Here is a 26564-nt window from a genome sequence, read left to right as displayed (position 1 = left end):
GCAGTTGTCTTTAACAGAAGACCATCGTTTTTATGAGATCTGGAGAAAATGAAAGGCAAAAGGTGTTAAAAACATATTTGGATAGTCTGTGACATGATGGATATTTGGAAAGTATGCAAGCAAGCTTGCAGTTGTGGCATCAGGAACTGAAGCCACTGTGTGATTTCAAAATTCTTTGGCTCATTTTCAGTAAATGTAAAGGTAAAAGTACTTCTTGCTTATCAGTCATAAATTTAATCTATTGTAATTGGATAAAGTATGATCAGCAACTGCAAAGTACAATTACCTTTAATTCAGATACTTTTAAAGACAGAAAAAAAGAGGTCATGGGGTTCAGTACTTGTAGATTAGTTTTGTTCAAACTATACTCATTACGACTGTATGTGCATCTATTTCACAAAATGAATTAGAGTAATAACAGCATTTGAATGCCATTATTTTAATACAATCTGAATGCAATCTGTACTGTAATTATTTTTGTGAACTAGATGTGCATGCACTTGCAATGAGAATAGTTCGGAGCAAAGCTGATTTACTCTTTGTTCAGTCGGGAGAATACTTCATGATAAGAATGCCACTCCCACCAAATCATCTTTGTTCCAAACTGTTATTGTGAGTGCATGCACGTCTATTTTCCAAAATGAATTACAGTAAAGACAGCATTCGAATGCCATTATTTTAATACTGTTTGAATGCAATCTATACTGTAACTCATTTTGTGAAATAGATGTGAGTATAGTTCGGAATGAAACTGATTTAGTGTTTGTTCAACCAGAGGAATAAAAGCAGCCCTGGAAATGCCAAAAACACACCTGGGAAAGAATGTGATGTCAGCTTGGTAGGAGGTGCTTGCAGAGCAAACTTGAAAGTGGGACACCCTGTAGTTATAAATTATTAAAAATCTTAAGAAGATGCAAGAAATAAGCAGAAAGTAATGGATCTATATTACTGTAAAAAAAGAAGTCTGTTCATTTATATTATAAAAAAATGTCTGAAAGCCAAAACACTGGCACTCTCCCTTAGAACCATAGGATTGTAGGAGATTACTAGGCTATTGAACAAGAGGTCATTTTAAGTCTTGCCATTTCAACCCAATGAAATACAGTTGAGGTACTAGTCAATTCCCAAGATTGCATTTAGTGATGACTGCCCATGTCCAGGGGGTTGTGGGCACTATCCCTAGTAAGAATTTACAGTGTCCCATCCACTCATCCATGTTCCTCTTAAACAGTGTCATAGAGGTACTCTGTTTAACATGACTTGGTAGGCTGCTCCAAAGACATGGCAGTCGCTGGGTGATAAATCTGTCCCTCTAACATGTCCTATTTAAGTCACTGGCCATATTTAAGTCCCTGGGACAGGTAGCCCTAGACCCATTTGATTTATGGATATGCAGTCCCTCTATGACAAGCCACAAAAATAACACTTGGTAAGTATATCATCATGTTGTTTTCACATTTCAAAACAGTTTCCAATCTCCACATTCCATTCCATGTTTCTCTCAACTCTAACTTTCACAATATTATCAATAGTTTCACACAGACCCTGCATGCATTTTTTAACATTGCTTTCTTCCATTTTATCAGTTCTCAACTGCAAAGTAACATTTTTTAACATGTATATTACTAGCAGAAAACAAATGATTGTTTCACAGATAAATGTCATTCTTTTTGTTGCACAGTTCCAGAAATTGTATCATGAGTCCATCAGTTGCAAATGTTAAGTCACAAAAATGCTCTTTCCCAATATGTATAAAACACCAAAAACAGTTACCAAATCATCCCATGCATAATATCTGTGCACCATTTTTTGTTCTTATTGTCACAGTTGGTCTTCTTTTTTAAAACAGTTTTACTTACAATTTGGTGCTGATCTCCTTATTTGTCTGCTACCACTGCTGCATATGTTTTAGTTACTCCATTATCTGCCACTACAAAACCAGACCCCTTGTCAGTTTGTAGCTCCTTTCCTCTTTTAATTTCTGACACTACTGCGTAAGTTTTAACTACTGCATTCTCTGACACCACTCCACTTGGTTCCTTTTCCACATCCTCAGCACTTCTATAAAAATTCATCAGCCATTTCACCCCTTGAAACTGTAGAACTTTCACCCCTTGAAACTGTAGAACTATCACTTGGATCATCCTGCTCAATTATTTTTAATAGAACATCATCAGTAAGCCATCTTGATGCTGTCTGCACCACTTCCACAACCTCACCTACTTTCTTCTCCAAGGAGACTGCTAAACACTGCTCATTTGTAACACCCACAACACAGGAGAAGCTCAAATTTCTTCCATGGTGCAGTAGCCTATGTGTATTGTCCTGACAAGGACACAGCACCCTGCCAACTTGCCAATGCTTTAACTCCCCTCACTCTCACTCACTCATTCTGTCTGATGATAGGCTGCATCCTTTTTGGAAGAAGGTATATAAGCAGTCAAAGTGAGGTGAATCTTTAGGACTTTACTGCCTGTGAAAAGAAGGAAGAGTCATCTTGAGCCAACAACTAATAATCACTAATCACTATAAAACTCACCCAAACAACAATAACAAGTGTAACAAAGGAGGTTGTGTCCCACCTCAGCTATTCACAAAGGTTGGTAGTGGGTGGGTGTACCTACTGAACAGTGAAGAAATGTGAACATTTACTGTTATGGGTAAGTGAGAATTACACAACTGTACTATGTTCATCATCCTCACTGCTTCAGTAGCTTATGGGTAGATTCCCAAACTATACCCTACCTGAGATAAGGAAGAAAAAAGGGTCCTGGAGCTTCTGGAGAATGGTCCTTGCAAAGCCTATCCTGCACCTAGAGAAGGAATCCAGTTTGTAGTGCTTTGTGAAGGTATGAACAGAGGGCCAAGTTACTGCCTCTAGAATACTTCTAGAGTCAACCTATTTCCAGCATGCCATCAAATAGGGCAATGCCCTAGTAGAATGTGCCTTAACTTTGTCTGAACGAGTTATACCATTGTGGGAATAGTAAAGACAACTATCTGGATACAGTCTGTTTAGACATGGGCTGGCCTTTCTTAGTCCCAGCATAGAAGACAAACAGTTATTTAGCTTTCTTATAGGACTTGGTTCTATCAAGCTACTACCTGACATTGTATCCCTGTTCACGGTCATACCGAATCCATGGGGTATTGATAGTATTAGTGAACTATTGCATAGCAAGGGGGTTCAGGGTGATAAAATACTTTTGATTTGTAGCCTGTTGGACATTATTTTAAGTAACAATGTTTTTATGTTCAGTGATGAATATTACATTCAAAAGGTTGGCGTGGCGATGGGCACAGCCTGTGCCAACAGTTACACCAACCTTTCATTGGTGCAATGGGAAACAGAGTTTAGACACTCTAATATGACCTATGCCAACTCTGTCTTGTGGTATACTAGATTTGTGGATGATAGTTTTTTTATTATGGCAAGGAACTGAGACAAGATTAACAGAGTTTATCCACTATCTCAATAAGACCACTGATTTTCTGAGATTCACATGCAATTATAGTTTACAACAGGTGGAATTTTTAGATGTGACTGTTTATTTATTTATTTATTTATTTTATTTGCAGTTGTTTAACCAGGATAGTCCATTGGGCCTAATGAACCCATTTTCAATGGAGTCCTGGGGAGAAAAGCTCCTAAATACATATTACACAAAGATTAATATACACACAGATTGCATGTAGATTACAGAGGTAAACAAACTATGCTTAATATACTCTTAAATGCTCCTAAATACATGTTACACAAAGATTAATATACACACATAGATTGCATGAAGATTACAGAGGTAAACAAACTAAGCTTAATATACACACACACAGACTGCAGGTTCATTACAGAGGTAAACAGACTGATGAAAAGTATTTCAATCAAAGGAAATGATATCAAAAAATTTTTTGTTAGTAAGCATTCGCTCAATACTGTTAAAACTAGTTTGTATAGGAAACCGGTTAGAAAGAATAACGTGTTGCACAATACAAGTATGCACCCGAACCATTGCAAACGTAATATAATAAAAGGACAGGTGGTCAGGTTGATGTGATTACATAATGATGATGCAGAGCTGAATTCAGCTCTAGTGTCCCTTAAGCTGGATTTTATAGAAAGGGGTTATAAAAGTAAAGATATAGACAGGCACATTAAAGAGGCACGGAAAGATAGACATGGTAGGTGCAAACCATACTTTACGAACAATGCAACAGTATTTGACCCACATGTAGGTACTGTTGTTGAGAGTAGTGAGATGCTTCGACAGATCACTAATGAGAGTAGTAATGATTTAAGAATAACTTTGACATATACTAGTAATATAAATATGATCTGCGATGCCATCAATAAGAACTGGAATATACTCTCTACTTTGGATGGGTTGAAGGAGATAGTAGGAGACAAACCTAAGTTTAGCTTTCGAAATAATAAGACCCTAAAGAACCATCTTTGTTATAAATCTAGTTTAAATAGGACTACTCTTAGATCAGATAGAGTAGGTACATATACATGCAGGAGTTGTACTGCCTGTGCATATATACACACAGGTACTAACTTTGTGCACCCTAAGCTAGGCTTCAGAATAGAGCCCTCCCACTATGCTGACTTTAAAACAGTCAATGTAATATATTTGAGTTATTGGTTTTTCATATTATATTGGCATGACTAATCGACAGTTTAAAGACAGGATACTTGAACATATGAGGAATATAAGAAATAAAAAGAAAAGGAGTGCCTTGGCTATGCACATCAAGAATGAAGGTAGTGAGCATATGTTTAAGTTTCTGGTCTTGGAAATACTTGCAGTCAGAAAAAGGGGAGGAGATATGAGGAATATTACTGAGGTGGCTGAACAAAAATGGATTATGTTACTGCACGCTGATAAAGCGCCTGGTTTGAATAATATGGTCTCCATTAAACCTTTCCTGAAAGCGAGACAGTTGAGACACTAGTTTTTAGTTTATGTATGCTGTGCTGTTTTTAAAAATGTTAAGTATGGCTTTAAATAATTTAATTGTTTTTAATTGAAGTAATTAATGTTAATTGGAATACTATTTAATGTGGTTGTTTTAAGTCATTTTTATCTAAGTTTGATGAAGAGGTGAACCCTTGAAAGCGCTTACTTACAATAAATTGGATATTCTGCTGTGTTACATCCAGTGCTATGGTGTTTTTTCTCATTTACTACCTGAGCTGCCTGTGTACATCTAAAGTATGTAGTATCTACTCTCTGGCGATATTGTACTTGAGGGCCTCACCAGATGCGCAGTGGCATGCTCCGCCCAAAACCCGCCCCCGTGCTGTTTCGTAATCGGGCACTAATGAATATGTATTCCCTCGAAGAATCCTAATACACTGTCCGGCTTTTAGTACGTGTCTTGTATTGTCTTCGAGAACAATTGTTTGCTTCTTATTTTAATATAAACAAAGAAATGCATATTTATTGAATAAAAGACATATTTCAGAAACTTTGTTTTGTTCCTGCATCTGGCTGTCTGCAAAGTATATTTTCTTTTAAATTAAACGGTAAACTACATGGTCACTTTTTAGCTAATGATTTAATCAGGAGATACATTTTTTTTGTTCAAAATAAAGTATATAAGCTCTTATTCTTGTCCTGACCTAGGGTTACCACCAGTTTTCCTTTAAGCTGGGCAGTCCCTTATTTGGGCAGGTGTGTCTTTGTCGGGGAGGGGGATATGAAAATGGCAAGTGTCCTTTTTTTTTTTAAGTTCCCTTTATTAGTTGACTAAAGCTATTATTTTTGTATTTGAATCGCTTACCAACCAACTAAAATTCTAAAAAGAGCGGGCTTTTATTTTAGCAAAAAAAGCTATTATTTTTGATCTGAAACACTACAAAATGTAACAAGCAATTAAAATTCTTCAAGAGTGTGCTTTTATTTTTAGCAAAAAAAAGTCCATTCATTTGCAGTTTGAATGCCATGTCAATTATGGCTCATTACATATGCAGACCTGGTTGTCAATCATTTGCAACACTCCCACTTCTGCGCGAAACGCAAGGTGAGGCTTTCAAGTACAATATCGCCTGCTCTCCTTAGTTTTTTGGTTCTTGGAAGAAAACTGGAAGATTGATGGCTTGATTCAAGGTAAACTCAGAAAAAATAACTTCAGGCATGAATGAAGGATTAGTTCATAACACAACCCTATCGCTGTGGAAAACTGTGTGGTGTTCATTTACTATGAGTTCTTGCAACTCATCTTGCAGATATCAGACCAATAATGAAACACTTTTCCAAGTAATGAACTGCAAGCCAGCCTGAGATGCTGGTTCAAAGGGAGTTAAGGCCAGTTTTTATAGAACATAACTGAAATCCCAAGGAGGGGAAATTTGCTTGTGAGAGAGGTCTCATTTGCAACATTCCTTTTAAAAACTGATTTACCACAAGCATAGAAGAAAGAGGGGATCCATAGGCATATAAGCTGAGATGGCTGCAAGATGCACCTTGATGGAAGCATTTGGCAAGCCATCTCTAAGTAGCTCACACAAATATTTGAGAACCAGAGGTGCTACTTCCCTTTAAGGATCCCTGTGACTGGTGAGGCCAACTAGAAAATCTCTTCCATTTGCCAGCATAAGACTTTCTAGCAGCAGGTTTTCTCATGTCTTTTACTACCTGCTGCACATCCTCATGAAAACGGTGCCTAAAGCATATGATAATTGCCCAATTCTGTAAGATGGGAGAATCAATTCTGTCTGTGCCAAAAGGGAGTCACTACAATGACTTTTGGTAATCTTTCTAAATCATTAGAAGTACCTTGAAAATCACTGGAAAGGATGTAAAAACATACAGGAATATGCCTGGCCAAGGAAATGACAAAGCTTTTCTTCTCTGTGCTTGGCTGCAAGGACATCACAAACAACATTTTTCTAGTTGTATGCTTTGTAAAGAGGAGAACAGATATATGTGAGGTGACCAGCACATCTGGATCAAGTCCTGGAGTACACCTGCACTGAGTTTCCACTCATGAGGTTCTGCCCATGGTCTGCTGAGTCTGTCTGACACAATGTTTTGCTCTGACAGAAAGTAAGAAAGTAGGAGGTCTGAAAAGTCAGAGAATACTGAAAAGCCAACCAGTAAAGAGGGTATGACCTTGTACCTCTGTGTTTGTTGAAACACCAAATCACTGTGGTGCAGTCTGTAACCACCAGTAAAGGGCCTGGAGCCCATAGATGGTGTAGAGATTTAAAAGTATGAATTACTGTTAGCATTTCCTTGATGTTTATGTGCGATATTTGTCTCTCTCAAGAGCCTACACTTTTACACCCATGGAACATGCACCCCAAGCATAATTTGAAGAGTCTGTCTGGACAGATTGAATGGGGGTTGGAAGAGAGAGAAAAGGAGTTCTAGACTCAAACTCATTTGATCCTTTGTAGTTCTCGGTATAAAAAACCCCAGCATGGGAATCTGAAAGTCCATAGGGTGTAGGGGCTGGGTCTGAGAATTTTTCAGATATCATTGGATTTTTCTCATGTATAATCTGGCAACTGATATCATGAGGATCATGGATGCCATGAAGCCTGGAATCCTGAGAAATTCTCTTGCAGGAGCCTGAAGCTATTGAGAAAAAACTCAGAAAGATCTGCTAGTAAGTTATTACATTTTCTTTTGAAAGGAAGGCCTTTTGTTGGAAAATTGTGGATGTGTCAGGAAGTTGGACCCCTTTAAGTACTCCAAACATCTGGTAGATGACTCTGCAGAAATAAGCAAAATCATCTAAATAAGAAAAAACGATGAGGGCCTGCAATCTGCAGTGAGCCACCACTGGAACTAGGCACTTTGTCCTCACTTGAGGTGCAGTGGAGTGCTCAAAGTTTAATGCAGAGTACTGAAATATGAGGGAGATACAGCAAACCTTAGAAATTCCCTGAAAATGTGAGCAATGAGCATGGAATGGTAAGCATTTTTGAGATCTGGTGTTACCATAAGATAATAATCTGGAAGTAGTGCAAGCATTGACTGTAGGTTCAACATGTTGAATTCCGAAACTTCCTCATACAAGCTGAGAAAAGATAGATCTAACACAGATCTTCACATGTGCCCTTTCTGTGGTACCAAAACTAAAACTAATGTCTTTTGGCTTTTCCCAGTTAGGGGTCACCACAGCGGAACTCCGGTCCGCTAATGATTGTCAGTGGATTTTTTACGGTGCCGAGTTGCCAGCTAATGCCCAACCTTCAAAGAAGGCACACCCATTCATGCATGCACCTACCTGCATGTTTTTAAATGGCACTCGACTGCGGGGAGGACATGCAGACTCCACACAGAAGGCGCTCCAGCCGAGAATTGAACGGGAGAACCTCTTGCTGTGAGGGGACAACGTTAACTGCTCCACCACCGTGGTCATATCCTATAATAAAAATCTTTGCCCATGTGTTTGCAAGTACTGGTTCTATGAACCCTGCTTCTAACATATGTTGCATCACTGATGGAAATAGGCTTGTCTGGTTTGGTGGATGTAAGGGAGTTCCCCTGAAAGGTGGAGGAGAGTCCACCCACTGCCAAAAGAATCCTTTCTGAATCACCTTCAATGGCCATTTGTCTGAAACCATCTGACCTCAGTCTAAGATGATGAGGGTCAGTTGGAATGAGAGTTAGAGAATATGGGGCAGGAGGTATGGGTAAGGTGATCAGATTCCTGGCATATTCATTCATTAGCAGGAGTTTCACTCTTCTGGGGAAGGTTGCTTCCTTTATTTGGTTTGGAAGGGTTATCCTCCTGCCATTTTCTTTTGGGGGCCTGCTTGTTATTAGACTGGGATTTTTGTTTATTCTGCTCTCTAAAGGATTGTGAAGCAGCCTTTGTAGGGTAGAACCTGAGTACCAGAAAAATCTTAAGAGACTCCATGCATCAATTTACCTCTGTCATCCCACTGTTTCAGGATCTGTGTAGCTGCAGGCCCAAATACTAGATTCAGGCTAAGTGGTGAATTAAGAATTTCAGCATTCAAATCATCAGAAAAAAAAATCTTAATATGTTTCCAGACAAATTTTCTCAACACTATGGAAGAAGCGGAAGCTATAGACACAGTGTCAGCACAACCATATACACTTTTCAGAGCATGTTTAGAAATTTGTGCCAAGTTAGAAAAAATCTGATTCAAATATGACCTGCCTTTAGGAGACAATGAAGTAGCAAATTCTTCCACACTGTAAGGACATTTTAACAGACTTCCACATATAGCCCTGTTAATTCAAGATCCTAAAGACTAACGTAGTACAAGTACATTGTCTCTTACCTTTTGTCTGAACACTTGCCCTCCTTATCAGAGGGTACTGGGTTAGAGGAAGCCAAAGATTTCTTGTTAGCTGTTGCTGCTACAGTTATTGTAGCAGGGTCAATTGACAGTTAGCTTTCATTGGAACTACATCCAGTGAGTCAGGAGCCTTGCAAGCAGCTTTAAAAGTGTCTTCAAGAGTTGGCAATATGGGAGCAATAGGTGCAGAATTAGGAACCTTGTCCTCTACTAAAACATAAAATGTGCCCAGTTCTGGGGAAGCCCCTGTTTGCTCCCAAGAAAAATATCCCCAAGTTTAGCAACAGTCTCAGCACAGGAAAAAAAACTTGTATGGGATTAACTTCAGGTTCACTACCTGAAGAGTGAGAATTTTGGATGATGGATTCCTGAAGAGAATCACTCAGTCTGCCAAAACCCTCATCCTGTGAAAACACATACTGTTCTTTGGCGATACCTACACTATAAGTGTGAAAAGCAATCAGCCCCAAAACTGACTGACTGCAAAACACGCAGCTAAAGATATAACATCTGACTTATATGCTGAAATAACCTGATTATCTGACCTGTAATTAAGTTTGTTTTTTTTTCCTAGGAATATCCCTACTTGGAGAATGGTCGAGGAGAACTCCTGTACCTGAAGTGTTTGGTTCTCCCATACATGTAACAGGTACTGGAACAACCCCTAAGGATGAGTCTAACCCCAGGTCCACAGTGGCCCTTACAGCTACACCAGTGGTCTGTGGAGCCATCTTTGGCCATGCCAGAGTGACTAACTGTAGGCTGAGGCAACAAGTTTTACTTGTTTATTTCTTTTTGGATACATGCAGAGTGGAAGAAGCAGAATTATTATAAATATTATCCTTGTAGCCAGAGAAGAAACCTGATTATTTGGTACAGTAAGCTCAGAAAAACTGGGTGTTGGTAAATATTCACTAGTAAGCACCAAGCATATTTTATTTCCCCAAACTAGTAAAAACAAGCAATACAATGAACATTGTGTCGTCAGACTTTAAACATTTAGTTAGAAACAACATTTATTACCTCAGAAATAAGAAAACATTCTAATTATATTAAAAAAGTAACAGGTGGGGAAAAATACATTCCAGCTGTAAAAGCACAACTCAAATACTTAATATTTTTCTAAAATTACAGTTTTCCACACAAAATTAAAAAATAAACCAAGTAAACATAGCAGAAGCACATACAATCCCTGACAGAAGTTGATATTCTTAAGGTGGAATACCACAAATAACAGTAATATCTATATCTATATCTATATATATCTGTATATATATATATATATATATATATATATATATATATATATATATATATATATATATATATGATATATATGGGTCCCCTTCAGTTGATCGAACTTTTAAAAGTTTGAAGCGCATATGGCCGAGACCATATGATCGAATTTTTAAAAGTTTGAACGGTCTGAATGGAGATCCCCGTACAGCGCTGAACGGGAAGATTTTCCTTTTCTGCAATGTAGTGCGGTCTCGGAGTTGGTATATTTAACTAGAGGGGGGTGTGGGGTGCACTGTATCTGTATATCTATATATCTATATCTATCTATGTGTGTAGATGGGTCTATTTCATTTGCCCTAACTTCCGATTGACCGACACTCATTTGCCCGACACCAAATGACTGAAATTTCATTTGACCTAAAATTCATTTGACCGACACTTCATTTGACTGACAAGTATTATTGGCAATTAATTGGCATATGCCCCCTTCCCCACTGTAGTGCGACCCTGGAGTTAGAATATATAGTTAGGGTGGTGTGGGGTGTGAAGCCCCCCACTTAATTTCATATTATAATGTTTAGTTTTGCTTTAATATTGCTTACTAAAACAAAAGTAAGTGGGGTGATTTGCCCCCCTATATATTCTAACTCCAGAGTCGCACTACAGTGGGGAAGGGGGCATATTCCATTTACTTGCCAATAATACTTGTCGGTCAAATGAAGTGTCGGTCAAATGGGGTAGGGCAAATGGGTGTCGGTCAATTGGAAGTTAGGGCAAATGAAGTAGATCTGTATATATATATATATATATATATATATATATATATATATATATATATATATATGCAATATCAGAAATAATACCACAAATATTCAATGAAAAATATTCAAAAGAGAAAGGGGTCTTATCTGTAAGGCTGGAAGCTTTGCTTTTGATAGACTTGTTCTTCTGGAACCAGAGAGTTGCTTCTCCTTTAGGCAGCAGGAACATATTGACGATTTACCTCCCTTTGGTTGCTGATAATACTTTCCTCCAAAAAGTGTGCAGTCTGTCAGCTGTCCGTGAGAAGGAGGGGAGTTAGAGCTTTGGCAAGCTGTCCTTGGCAGGACACTACTCATGGGCTACTGTAGCAGTGAAAATTAAGACTACATATAGTTATTATTTGGCTTTAGTGGCTATTTTAAATGCATATTCAACTCTGAGTTTCCTAATGGTTCCGTTAAACTCTTTACTAGTTTGCTTATAAGTATTAAGAATTTCTTTCTCTTGTTACAAAATTTATTTATATGGGCATTTCACCATAGTGGTTTACTTTTTTAATTACTCATTATATTTGGTGCAAATACAGACTACCTTATCAATACAACTATTTAAGTAGGAGCAGCAGTGAGAGGCATGGTCAGTAACTTTAGCAATGGGATCCATTGGAGGAAGATTACTAAGGAATTTATTTAAGTCATTAGTTAAATGGAGAAAGTTTGCTTTTGAGAAGTCCCTAAACACAAAAGAAGTGTCACCACTTTCAGTGGAAAAGGTCACTGATTTGTGTTCTGATATAATATACAGAGGTGTGCAAGAAGTTGCCTTATTTGTCAGAGTAAAGTAAAGGGTATTGGGCCCCAAGTAGGTTGGCTAACTGTTTGCACAAGGGTGTTAACATTTATAATATCAAGGAAGCTTTGGGTATGCCTCCCATTGGTAGTATAGGTTAGCCATTTTATTGCCGGATAGTTGAAGTCCCCAAGTAGAAAGGTTTTGGGTTTAATGGGAATTTGTGCTAAACTGTTAAAGTAGCTATCATGCTTAAATGGGGACAGAGATTGCACTCTATCTAGTTATGAAGTGGTAATTCATCTTGTTTAAGGCAAATTAGACATCTGGGAGTTCAAATTTGGTGTCCTGAGGAATTTGTCATGATATGATAATATCCTTGACAAATAATGATATGCTTCCAAAATTGCCAGTAGTTCTAAAGACATGTTAGGCACTAAACTAGGAACAGACACATACTGCTTCCAGCAAACAATCCTTATTCAATATTCAGATAATGCAAGACACATCCGCTCTGCACAATCACTTCATACCCTATAAGATATCACTCAGCAGGTTTTCCTGTCCACAGAATCCTGCTTCACCAATGCAAACTTACTTCTCAACTCCAAGAAAATAAAACTAATGCTCTTTACTCCCCAATATCTTATAGAACAAAAACACAGATTCCGCATCCTGCCATCTGACAACACAAAAATTTAATGTGTACCACAAATGAAGCTACTCAGAGTCTTACTAGATGACAAACTTAAATACGGCCAGCACTGCTCCAGGCAATCAGAAAGACCCACTGAAATCTATGATTACTATGCATACAGAAAAACATTGTCTCCCAAACTCTGCAAGACAATCCACAACCCCTGCCTACCGACCTTCATCCTTTTTATATGCAGCCCCTTCTTTCAAATCCCAGTGCTACTGTAAAACTTAACTTGACTCATTACAATAAAATAGCCAGATTTGCAGCAAATATCCCACAAAAAATCTATCACCACTTAGCCCTTAGAAATTTAGCATCTATATTAGATGATCAAACTTTTAAAAGTTCGAATGTCATATGGTTGCCACCATATGATCAAACTTTTAAAAGTTTGAAAATCTATCACCACTTAGCCCTTAGAAATTTAGCATCTATATTAGATGATCAAACTTTTAAAAGTTTGAATGTCATATGGTTGCCACCATATGATCAAACTTTTAAAAGTTTGAAAATCTAATTAAAAAAACACACAGAAAAAAACCTACCTGAATGTTTTAAGCAGGGGGGCAAGCACCCCCGCACCTCGCACGTAGAGGCTGTACCCCCACACCCCCTGCTCTTTAAATTTACCAGCCCCAAGATCACACTACAGTGTAGAAAAGGGAAATCTTCCCATTCTGCACTGTACGGAGATCTCCGCTGAAACGTTCGAACTTTTAAAAGTTTGATCATATGGTGTTGACCATATGACGTTCGAACTTTTAAAAGTTCAGTCACATAATATAGACCCAAAAATTACACTGGCTAGAACTCCCCCACTATCTTTCATACTCACAACAAAAGATAGTACCCAGCTTAATTTGTTTCCCTGAAAAATGTCCAGCATTGAAAAATATGCTTCAAACATACTCCAGTTCTAGACTACTATGGTCAAGTAACAAGTCTGTCCTTCCCATGCCCAAAATAAGCATCTCAGCTGGGGAGTCTATATACTCCCACCAAGTCAATAAAAACTGGGACTCTGTAACACTCCAAATAAAGCAGACAAACAAGACACATACCTTCAAGTTGCTACTAAAACAATATCCAAGAAAAAATAGGGTCTGCTACTGCTCAGCTAGAATACAATTTATTTGGCTTTCTACCTTTCCTCCAAATACTTGTTTTTATTCTACTTCCCCCTTTTTTCTCCATCAAGCCAGTAAGATACTCACTAAACCACAAGGACTAACTTTGTTTAAATAAATTATATAAATCACAGGCTTTAAGTTACAAGACTCAGATCTCTTCTTCTCTCTAATTAGACGAACCACTATTTCACTGTCATCCCTCTGTCACAGTTTCATCATTCTCTCTCTCTCTACTCATCTAGCCCAGATTAATACTCCTTATAATAGTCCAAGTAGCCCCAAATATTCTCACTTTCCTAAATACTTTACTTCTCAATCTTAATAGTAATGATGCTTTCATAGGGATGTGCCCTCAATATGAAGAAAAGGAGTTAAGAGAAGAGTTGCTTGATTTAATAAAGACAGATATATCAAGATCAATGAGAGAAATAGACTGCAGAAGGTTAATAAAACCTCAAAAGTCAGAAGCTTGATAAAACAAATGAACACAGTAATTAGGACTGTCCTTAAAGACCCACACGATATAACAGAAGTAAACAGGATATATTACTGTGCTGCTAAATTAAAGGGAAAGGGGGGGGGCGAAAGCGAATACCATCATGGAAATATCAAATAGAGAAAACTATAAAGTAGCTAAGACAAGAAGTGTCATTGTTGGAAGATTATAGAAGAGGGACTAGATCAACAAAAATACCAACAAGGATGTGATAAAAGCAATGCGCAGTATTAGAATAGACCAGGATCTATTATGCACTATTGGAGATAAACTGAAAAATTCAAAACAGGCGGAAAGACTTAGAAGATACGAAGATAAATATAAGTGAAAAGCATAAAATAAGCAATTTATTAATGACCCAAAAAAGTTTTATTGAGAATTGGGAAATAAGGTAAAAGGAATTGAAAGACCGCCAAAAAAAAGAGGACGTTGTTACATTTTGGAGAAATATTTATGAAGATCCTGTGGAACATAACAGAGATGCTAAATGGATAGAAGTAAAAGAAAGACTAAGAAGTTTAAAGGTACAGGATATGAAATGGGATGCAATAACAGCCAGAGATATTGAAACAAAGTTGAGAAAAGACTCTTAACTGGAAAACTTCAGGCCCAGATGCAGTGTACCTAATTTTTGGCTTAAAGTGCTAACTTCTTTGCATGAGGATTTAGCCATGAGTAACAACTATTTATATGCGCACCCCGAATAGACACTGCACTGGTTAACAACATAGGGTGGGAGGCTGGCATAATGGTTAAGGTGTTTACCTTACAAACATAAATGCAGGGTTTGATTCTCACATGGGGTAATTGGCTAGGCTGAAAATGGCCCAAAAGGGCAGTTAGCCTAGTACTAATCTATGAACCTATGTTCTATGAACCTATAGTTGCTCCACTACTAACATATCATACTATATTTTATTCCAAAAAAAAAAAAAAAACAAAGCTCCTGAGGCAAGGCTAGAACCAAAATTTATTAAAAATGTAAACACTTTCATTCAAACATATTACATGAACTTCTTCCTACTATATTTCATTATCAATCACTTTCTCCCTTTTTAATATTTCCATACTTAAGTTGCCTCTTCATTTCATTATATTAATCGCTAAAAATCACAGTGAATATTGCTGTATCTTTTGTAGTGTTATATCAGTCATTGTTATTTACAAACCTGTGTCTATTTCTAATGAATGTTCAACATTGCATATACCAATGCACTCTATATACATACTCTCTTTATAAATGATGTTTATGTAAACTTTCATAAAGCTTGTTCTCTTATGTATGTACACTTACCTAAATTTTGCATTCCTTCTGATATAATGTAACTATATTTCATTTTTTTGTATATGTCAAAACTGGTGTCATATGTGGAGCTTTACTTTCTAGGCCTCCAATGAAAAAAGGTTTTATCCCAGTATGAATTCTTGGTAAACAAAGATAAATAAATAAATAAATAAAATAAGTTTGAGCTTTTTTTTAGAATGTACTAGGCTTGAATGCCCATCAGAAGGACTCTGCCTAAAAAAAGGCACGGGGGGGGGGGCAGAAAAGGGTTTAGTCAGAGAGTGAAAGCCTTGGAAACAGAGAGGTACAGACCATCAAGTCAAAGCAAGAAGCTTGTCAACCATCTCTTCTCAAGCTGACACATACTTCATCCTCCTAAAATGACACTAGCCACATAAAACACCTTTACTGAATTATCATTTGTGACATAGGCAAATTTATATTCATAGAAATGTAATCAAACTATATTAACATGACAAACATTATACTTCGCATATATTGCTATATATCATATAACCTAAGCAATTTTACATAAATTACTCAATTCCTGCCTTTTTAACAAGAAACATCTTTATTAAACCATCACTTACTATGTAGGAAATCATACATTTATATAAATGAAAACAAACCACACCAACACAATCCTAGTTGCAAGCATTTTACATCACAAACCATACTGGCACACTCCCAGTTGCAGACATTATACATCACTTATAATCAACCCAATTTTTCTTGCTCAAACATTACATAGCTCATTTAAGTCCTGCCACGTTTTAGACCTCATTCCTCCTTGGTATGTATTGTTCCCACAATTCCCATTTTTTCCTATGTAGTTTTCTCCTACTCTTTTCTAAAGATCTCAATTCCAGTTGCTTTATCTCTGTTACTATATTCACTACTTCCAATATAGTTGGTTTAGATTCTGATTTCCATTTTCTAGAAATTGCTTTTTTGGCAGCCACCATTATTAGACACAGCAAGACCTTACCATGTCTAGACAATTCCAATTCTGTATCATAGCTCAGAAAAATCATCTCCTTCATCAGACTAATCTGCCCACCCAGCATCTCCAACAGTGCATCCCGCAGGGAATCCTTAAAATCCGCCAACTCACCATACTCCCAGAAAATATGTTATCAATTACCTCTTTCTTCCCCTTCACACCTCCAATATTTACTGTCTGCCTTAGGAAAAAATCTCTGAGAGTCTACTTGGGGTATAAAAATAGCTACATAAATACTTCCGGGCAAAAATCCTAAATCTTCAAGATTTTGTTGCATATTTTGGAGACACACATATATCCACCACATAGCTAATTATTAAGAAAGCAATAATGCCGGACAGGGTATGTGTTATTGTGGAAATAACACGTGTTCAGAGGAGCTGTGAGGTCTCTCACAGCAGGCGTTATTCTTTATTTACTTTATAATTTTAATTTTACGATTGCTAAACAATAAAGCATTAAGATAGCTATCATGCTCAAATGGGGACAAAGATCGTACTCCATATGTAGCTATGAAGTGATAAGTTATCTTGTTTAGGGTGAAATAAGCATCTAGGAGTTCAAATTTGATTTAGCAATTCTAAAAAAATGGTAGCTGTTTGTTTTTTAACCATCCAAGCTTCATGATGGCTTAATTCGTTGCAGTGAAGAGGAGTACTTGTTTTTCAGCAGACATTACCTGTACATTAACACCCTGCTGGTGAACGTTCTTTATCCATTCAGAGTGTCAATGTACAGGTTGCCAATTCTCTACAGCCAATTATCTTGTCTTTGAATCTTGACATCATTCTGGCTAATGACAAAAAACCACCAACGGCTGATCTGAGGATGGGAAAAATATTTGTTTATAGATTGAAAATGGTAAAAATTAAGTGGGAAATGGTGGGAAAATAAATAAATAGCAAAGGATATTACACAAAGTAAAGAAGGCTTGGTAAGCATGAATTCAGATATAGCTTTCACCACAGTAAAGTACTAGGAAATGTTTCATATTATGGAAGAGACAGTCATACCATAAGTGTATGGCAATTTATTGGTGAAGTTTATAGGAATTCTATATCATTGCCAAACGTAGAGGAAAATGATACTACCGACTCTGTACACTAACAAGTATTTACAACTGTTCCCACTCCCAGAAGCGGCAAGAGGACACACCTCTTCAATACACTCTCTCCCTGCCTGGTTCCTCCAGTGCCAGGGACAGTAATTAGAGAAACCACACTTACGGTTCATAAGAGATTTTTTTTTCTTTATTTAGGGACTCCATGTCACTGGAAGGTTCTTCAGAATAAAGTACTGGAATGCAGTATGCATTCATAATATGGTGACTAGAAAAGTGGCATCACATCTTGCCAGTGGCAATTCTGCTTTAAAGCTTCCTTCAGAGGAAAGCAGCTTGCCCTCCATTCTGATCACTCATTGATGAGGAATGTGCAATTAGCTAACAATCAATTATTACAGATGAGATTGATCTTAACAGCCTATGAGCAAAATGAAGACTTAAGGGTATTTTTCAAAGGTCACTACTAAAGAAATCCTGCGAAAAATGTGCTAATAGTGTGAATTTACATGTCAGCACAAAAATAGTGTTATGAGTCTATGAAACAAATGTTAAAGATTTTTTTTTTATTTTTACCAGCCTAAGCAGATGACAAAGGTAGGAAAAATGCTACTTGCTCTATATAGCAAATATAGATTAGTGTTTGAAGGTAATCCATCCATCCATCCATCCATCCATCCATCCATCCATCCATCCATCCATCCATCCATCCACAACCCCTTTTTTCCATTTTTACACGTGGTCAGGGTGTCACTTCAACAGTGACAGTCATCTAGAGCCAAGGTTTACACTGTTGGGTGGTTAGCCCTGCCGTGGTAGGGCTTCCACACCACACACTCACATGCACAGTGCATGTCTTTGGAATGTGGGAGGAAACCAGAGCACCCAGAGGAAATCCATGCAAACAAAGGGAGGATATGCAGAATCCATATAGAAGACACTCTAGCCCAAGAATCGAACCAGGGAACCACTTGCTGTGAGGCAATAACAATATCTTCTGCACAATTCTACCGCACATGTCAGAAGGTAATATGAAGTGGAAAGAAAAAGAGTAATGCACATTTAACATTATAATCCATATCCTGTGTATGCTCCTAAGATGCTTTATAATAACGTAGCTCTAGAGACAAATGTTTAGATCTGTTTCCAGAACTTTCAAGGTAGCATATCATTTTGCTTTTTAGATTTTTACTGCTACTGGAGACTAAAGAAGATACATTTTTATGACAATTTTATTGAAATGTGTAGGCTTTCATTTCTTGTACAGACTGCTGTCAGATTCAAGGAGCGATTTTAAAATAGCAAGCACTTGCTTCTTTTAAAATTTTTTTCTTCACTGAGAGTATTTTTAATAAAAAAGAAAATAAAACATTCATTTTTATTCTTCCTCCAGTATACCCCCCCATAGTTCTCAGCTGACATTTATTTCTTGTTCAGAGTTCTGACAAGATTCATTCAATTCTGTCCATAGTGTGACATGACCTTTCTTGAGATGTCTTCTAGAAAATGAAGCCAAGTGTCTATACTCTGAATATTTGCTAAAAGGCCAGTAACAGGTATGTGGGACTGTGCTATCAGAGGTCATCATTCACGTATGGCTGCTGGCTGGTTTCTATCTAGGGGGCATGTAGGTTTAACATGCATATTCTTTGTAAGCATCATAGTGACAGTGCTACCAGACCTGCAAGATTCCGGCACTATTATATGGAAATTGATGGATTCTAAGGCCTGTACTATGAGAACAACGAGACCACTGACAGTCACTTCATCTGCCTAATACAGATGACCCATTGGTAGCTCTGGCATATTGCCACAACTTTGTCACCAGCTGTGGACACAGAGACCTTGTCTTTGTGTTATCATACTACTGCCTAGACTAAGACATCCTTAACTGACTTACCATGTAGTACTGGAAATAATGTCTGCAATGTCTGTGTTATTATGCAGGCTCTTCAAAATTAATCAGCAAGAGTATGAATTCTCCAGAATGACAGAGCTATGATCCAGGCATATTAATATTCTATAACAATTAGCACAAAATAGCAAGGCACCATCATAACTTCACTCCCAGACACCTGGCATGAATCATTGTATTACATGACCAAAGAGTAGTGATATTGTATTATTAACATGGGTGAAAGTGAAATGGGAACATCTAGTATATACTAGTTCATTTTATATAGTTTGCTCAATCTGCTACAACCACATTGCCAGGATTGCCACTGGGCTGCCTTTTAGGACACATCATTGCATCAGTCTAAATCAGCTTGGGTGGCTTGAACTACCCAGCCTAATCCAGTATAACCAACTGATTATGGCCTATAAAATCCTCTATAATCCGGACAATACTCCTGCACTTAAAATATTATCACCCCGTATAACAATCCTAGACCGCTTCGATCTTCTAACAAACTACTAATTCAGACTAGTAAAATTAATAACACAGCCGGTGACTCTCTCTTTGCAAACTCTGTAAGTAGATCCTAGAACTGTCTTCCAGCTGATATTACCTTACTTTCCACCTTAGGTCAATTTAAAACTAGACTCAAACAACATTTGTCTCTTAACTGGCAATGTCAATGTATCAAGCCTGGCTAATTCTCTCTAGAATGTGTAAAAATCTATTAACCAGTTTACTGTGTAATTTAATTTAATCTTGACTTGCGCTCAGGATTAACTCTAACCTGTGGAACTTGTTTAACTTGCTTACTTATGTAATCTCTGTAAATAGTCTGTTTGTAATATGTAATGCTGGTATTATGTAATGCTGTATCTGCTTACCCTTGGAGCTTTTCTCCCCGGGCCTCCACTGAAAATGGACATGCATCCAGTCGGACTATCCCGGTTAACAAATGTAAAATAAATAAATAAAAAATAAATTGTGTGTTCATGTTACATGATCTATTTCATTTCAGAGGTGTTGATGGGTTATCTCAATCATAAACATCATGCCTCCTGGGCACTACCTATTTACAAATACTGAAAAAAGTCCAACAATGCATAATTTACTATGCCCTGTACCTAAATAACAAAAGAAAGTTGCCTGTTACCATCTTGGCATTTTTCTACTCAAGTCAGCATTACAGAAATGATGTTGAAACATTTCTGAAAAGAACATCCTTGCATACCTGGCTTCTTTATATAAGGCTCTGGATTGCTTTTCTTCCAGTACTTCCAGTTAGGTCTGTCAGTGGTAGTATTCTTAGGTCTTTCAAAAAGAGTATAATCTGTATTGACACCACTATCTACTAAAGTGCTTTTAGTGAGGTAGGTATCTCCATCACTCTCTGAGTCATCTTCAGATGATGATGATGATGATGATGATGGTGGTGGTGGTAGTGGTCGTGTTAAACCATTCTCCTTCTGTGAGCTTTCCAGTTCTAAAATCTTTGGTGTTTCATTCTTATCATGTCCTTTATATGCATCAGGATAACTTATTACAGGTTTTGTTGTTAAAGGCCACCACTCTCTGACTTCTGGGAGAAGGCACCCAGAGTATATGGGTACATTACGGATGTCATTACAACAGCATGAGGGGTATGTTAGGTAACTTGGATGTGGAAACTGGTAAAATGTGTTTAAAGAACACATATGGCTGGGTATTGATGCAGTCATGTAATTAATTGTACCTGAGTAATGTTTTTTATTATTTATTGGACATGGACTGCTGGTCAGTGTGTTTCTGCTTGTCAGGGGCATTTGAAGTTCTTTAACAACCTTATTATACATTGTTAGTGGAATCCAACAGGCAACTCCATATGAAATTTTAGCTTTCTTTCCATTCCAAAATGTTACATTGATCTCTTTATCTTCATAGGCTGTTAAAACAGAAGGCATACATGTGTTAAACCTTGATGCATAAATGAAATACAGCTCACTTTATACAGTTTAAAAAATGTGCAACCTATTGTAATGGTATTTGTGTAAACAATTATAAATTTTTGACTGGTAAAAGGCAGTACAGTGAGATTGGTGCACAAATGAAAATTTTATAAAATTCCATATTAAATCCAGTTCAAATTGTATTATGTACAATCTGAAATGTTATTACTTGCACTAATCTAGTTTTGTAATCTACTCTCTGTGCATTGTTATCAGTGCCTTAATAAGCAGAACAAAGAAGGGTTAAAATCTTAATTCTACAACGGAGCATTGCTGTTATTCAAAAACATGAACAGTTGTTCACAATTATGTGGTTGATGTAAAGCTGAGCATTTTTCACTGGAATAAGACTGGCCACAAACCAAAAGTAAAGGAACAGAAAAACTTGAAACGGTGGATACAAAAATATATAAAAAAGTAAAACAGCCATATTATCCATACTGCAAGTGAAGTAATCATTGTTAAGCAACATCATTGCTCTAGGAAATCCTACCCTCATATATACCACAGTACTGCTCCTTTGAGCAAAATAAAACATAAAAATTAGAAACATAGTCCAAAAAACACTCATGGGTATGTTAGGAATGTACAAGTGCCTTAATGTAAAAAGAAAAAACTGGATACGTGCACAATTAATTCTTAAAAAAAGGCATCAAGTACATCAGATCAGAAGTACTGTGTAGGTATCACAAATATACGGATATACATATAATTGCTATATTAATAAGCCATCCTCCAGATGGTAAAATGAAAAACAGAACTGAAACGCAATTTTATAAGACAATGAGATTATTTAAAAAAAAAGGTAAAGGATTTCTTTTTTTTTTAGAAAATGTTATTGTATAATAGCAGGATATCACATTTGCACGGAAGTAATGTAGGTTTACCTACAGATGGCTTTGTCTGGTTAACAGGGTTCTACACCAGCCATTAGAACACCCTTGGACCACAAGCAGGACTCAGTAGAAAAAATACATTTTTATTAAATTGTTAAATGCTTTCATCCACATAAAGGACTTCTTCAGTTGTACTTCTGTGTTTCTACTGAATCCTGCTTGTGGTCCAAGTGTAACTTTATCTCTTTGTTTCCTGGCTCCTGCACTTACATTTTCCGTTACTGATTTGGTTTGTTAGCAAACCCTGCATTACCCTCATCAATGTGGTGTGCTGCTTAAATTCATTAAACTGAATTGTGATCACTTAACTATGCAGTAAACAATAACAGAAGGACTTCATATTCACCTTAAGTTATCCTTCATACTTCTCTTTCAGTTTAACCCCACTGGTGTTTTAATGCCTTTAGCTCCGCTGTATCCTGAAAATGTAAAGTTTTATGAGGAACTTATCATATGAGTATATGAGTAGGTCATTATCATTTTTTCTTTGCAGTCTTCAAGTGCTTTGTATGTTGCCCTACTCCTAACTGAGGTTCTGGCTCAGCTTTACCCCACCATAGTTAGCAAAGTGCCGGAGATGAAACTGGGTTAACTGCTGTGAGTCAGTTTATAAAAAAATCATCTTCAGATTACACAACTATACCCCTATGAGAAGTTAGCTCAATAACAACAGTTTTCTAGTAAAATAGAAGCAGCATGGCTATTCTTACCCTTTGTCCCATAAAACCATGTAGTATGCTGAATAAGCTCAGAATCTGCTACTTAACCATGCAGACTGGCCAATCAAATAATTGCCTTTTGTAGCAGAAAGGACAGATGAGTAAGATATTTACTTTAACAGCTGATCTTTTGAGAGAGGTTACTGTAACAGTAAATCATTTAAGATTTAATTTTATCTACTTTTGTGGTCTTTTTTCTGGCAAGAGTTTTTATTAGCCGTATCTATATCCCTTGGAGTGTCAGTTCTGATCTTGTGACAGGATTCTTTAAAACTTATAGCTGATGCATGAGGTGATGTTACATAGTCAATAGTGCTATGAGCTTATATCTATTATTTTAACCATTTTTGGCTTTCACAAGAAGAAAATGTTAGGTGCTATTATCATTTGTAAAATAATGTTAAGTAACACAACCATTCCAAACATAACACAGTTACAAGAAAACAATATGTATCCACTTAATAGGATAAAAGAAAAGCATGACATTTTGGCAGTTTCCCAAGTAGTATAAAGACTCACAGGAGTTGGACATTTAAAGGATTCCATGTAGCACAGCTTTCCAAAGCCTGTCCTACTTTTGAGCTATGCTTCTAATTTATAGTATCTGCATATATGCAGGCAGTGGAACATGTGGTAGCAACCAAAATGTTTTCTGCAGAACAATTAATAAAGTAAGCTGCTGATCTTGCTGCTGAGCCCTGTTTTTTTCTTGCTGAGGTTTATTCTACAAAGTAGTCACAGCAAAAGATAATACAGAAGGTCAGTCATTTAGACAGAGTCTTTATTGACAAGCATGCCTGACTACCCTTTCTTGAATGAAACAAAAAAATCATCTGTTTTCTGAATTCAAAAGGGTTCTTGTGGCATAATATCTGAGCTGCCTATGCTCACCCAAAATACGTAGAAGATATTTCCTCCTTATTTTGACAGTATAGATAAAATAAACTGCAAACCAGCATGTTGAAATCAAAATCTGATGAAGTTTACTTGAAAATGTAAACAAAAATTTTTAATAAATTTACCATGATTTTGGATTCAATGTGAGGATTTTTGGTTTAGTTTGTTTTACAGCATTACTTGTTGGATTTGGTTTGGTTAAAATTCTAGTAGTTTTGTGGACTGATTAATAGTCATTGCCGATAACAACTTGACATGAAACTTGTATTTCTCTTCTGTTAGACTGTTTTGATACGTAAGGTGGTTTACGCATGAGTTCTATTAACTGTTGAGATACCTCTACTTGATGTAACAGCAACCAGAAAAATCATTTTTCAGGAAGGGTATCTTATGTCCACAATATTTGCTGGTTTAAAGGGAGATAAAGTTAACATCTCCAACATAAAGTTCAAATCCCACGGGGAAGCTACGCTTTTTAGTTGGTGTTAAGTGAGGAAGTCTTAAACAAAGGTTTTAAGAGAAGATTCCACTGCCAACTGTGGATAGGCTGGTATGCAAAAAAAAAAAAAATGAAAGAAACATGAACTTTGATTACTAAATAAGCTTCAAGTTTTATTTGAATAGTTCAAGAATTATAGTATAGGACAATGTAAAGAGTCTAGGCTTCATGAAGTAGTCCAACTGCTGAATCTGTTTTATGAGAAAAAAAATAATTCTAATGCCTTCATACTGAAACTCAGAACAAGAGTCACCACATCCAAATTATCAATTAGTAGTTGCCTGGAACAAGCTTTTATTAAGCAGTTGTCCAAATACAGATAAATATGATTCTGTTTCTCATTGAGCATCATTGCACTCACTGTTAGGCACTTGGCTAATACCCTGAGAGTTATTGCAAACTGGAAAGTGAAGACTAAAAATACTATACTTATTCACTGAGGAACAGATTATGAGGACAGAAAATGGGAACATGCCAGAAAGAAATATGAGGAACGTTCTGTGTGAATGAAAAATAAACATATGTTAATAAGCATCCTTCAGAACTACTCTGGCCATCCAATCTCTTGAAGTGACACAAGTAAGTTGGTCTGAGGAGTTACCTTTTTGAATTTTCTGACTGTGACATATATGTTTAAAGATCAGCCCTTCTTTGGCACAAGGAAAAACCTGGTCTAATACACTGCTAACACACAGGGAGAAGGAACATGCAACTCTCTTCCTTAAACTTTTGCATAAGATACCTCCTGCTTTAGTGTGGGGAACTTGTGCACATTTAGAATTGAGGAAAACAGTGATTTAAGAAGAGCTTCATCTTGTACACCAACTTCAAAATGTCAGTTTTATTTATTTATTTGTTTATTTTATTTAGTTTACATTTGTTTACCAGGAAAAGTCTGACTGGGCAGAAATTGCCCATTTCCAGTTGAGGTCTGGGGAGAAAAGCTCCACGTAGTCATCACAGTACTAAAATAATATTCAAGACATTCAATACAATGATGTTCAACATAATCATGATACAAAAAAAATCAGAAAATTCAATACAAATAAATTCAACATAGTCATTACAAAAGTACATTAAAATAGTACCCAGAAAGTAAGGTGCAGGTGGTTAACATGAGATGGTGGCACACACTGACGTGTTATGATAAAAAAGTATTCAAAACATTCAATACAAATATATACAACATAGTCATTACAAAATACATTAAAATAATACCTAGAAAGTAAGGTACCAGTGGTTAAGGTGAGATAGTGATACACACTGAAGTGTCATGCCCGGTGCAACTGTAGTCCTTTATCATGGAATACACCATTTACAGCTAATTATGAGAAAGGACTAGGTATTAATTAAGTTAGCTAGCCTGGGTCTTTATAGTTGTATATCCAGGAATTGGTTAGGTAGGACTTTAGTTGATTTTTGAAGTTAAATCTGTTATCTCTAATTCAGATTTCAAAGAGGAGGAAGTTCCAGATTTTGGCAACTACACTTGAGTAAAGGGCGTCATCTGATGTATATTTGCTTTTGGATATTTCTACAAGCACTTTGTTTGTGGATCTTAATGCCGCAGTAGTATGGCGGTAGCGTTGTTATCTCACAGCAAAAGGTTCTCCTGTTCGATTCTCGGCTGGGCTTGGGAGTGCCTTCTGTGTGGAGTCTGCATGTCCTCCCCGCGGTTGGGTAGCGTTCGAAAGACATGTCTGCATAAATGGGCATGCCTTCGTTGAAGGTTGGGCATCGAGCTGGCACCTTGGTGTTTCGTAAAAATCTACTGCCAATCATTAGCGGACCGGAGTTCTGCTGTGGCGACCCCTTACCAGGAAAAGCCGAAAGACAAACAACAAAAACAACTTTGTTTGTGGATCTTAGTCGGCGGTTGTTGTTGTAGGGGTGAGTAGGCCTATTATAGCAGGTGTTTTATTGG

General features: G+C 37.0%; 1 protein-coding gene across 1 annotated transcript in view; it reads right to left on the bottom strand.

The window, feature by feature from the left end:
- LOC122798476 overlaps positions 1–26564 on the bottom strand; it is an 820137-nt gene that overhangs the window by 316693 nt on the left and 476880 nt on the right. The window contains exon 6 of the mRNA XM_044067429.1: positions 20876–21565. Coding sequence (XP_043923364.1) covers positions 20876–21565 — 690 coding nt within the window. The remainder of the gene's footprint in view (positions 1–20875; positions 21566–26564) is intronic.

This window comes from Protopterus annectens, chromosome 3.part1, assembly GCF_019279795.1.
Source record: "Protopterus annectens isolate FY-2018-M chromosome 3.part1, PAN1.0, whole genome shotgun sequence".
NCBI classification, from domain to species: Eukaryota; Metazoa; Chordata; order Ceratodontiformes; family Protopteridae; genus Protopterus; species Protopterus annectens.
This window is presented reverse-complemented; position numbering and strand designations above follow the sequence as displayed.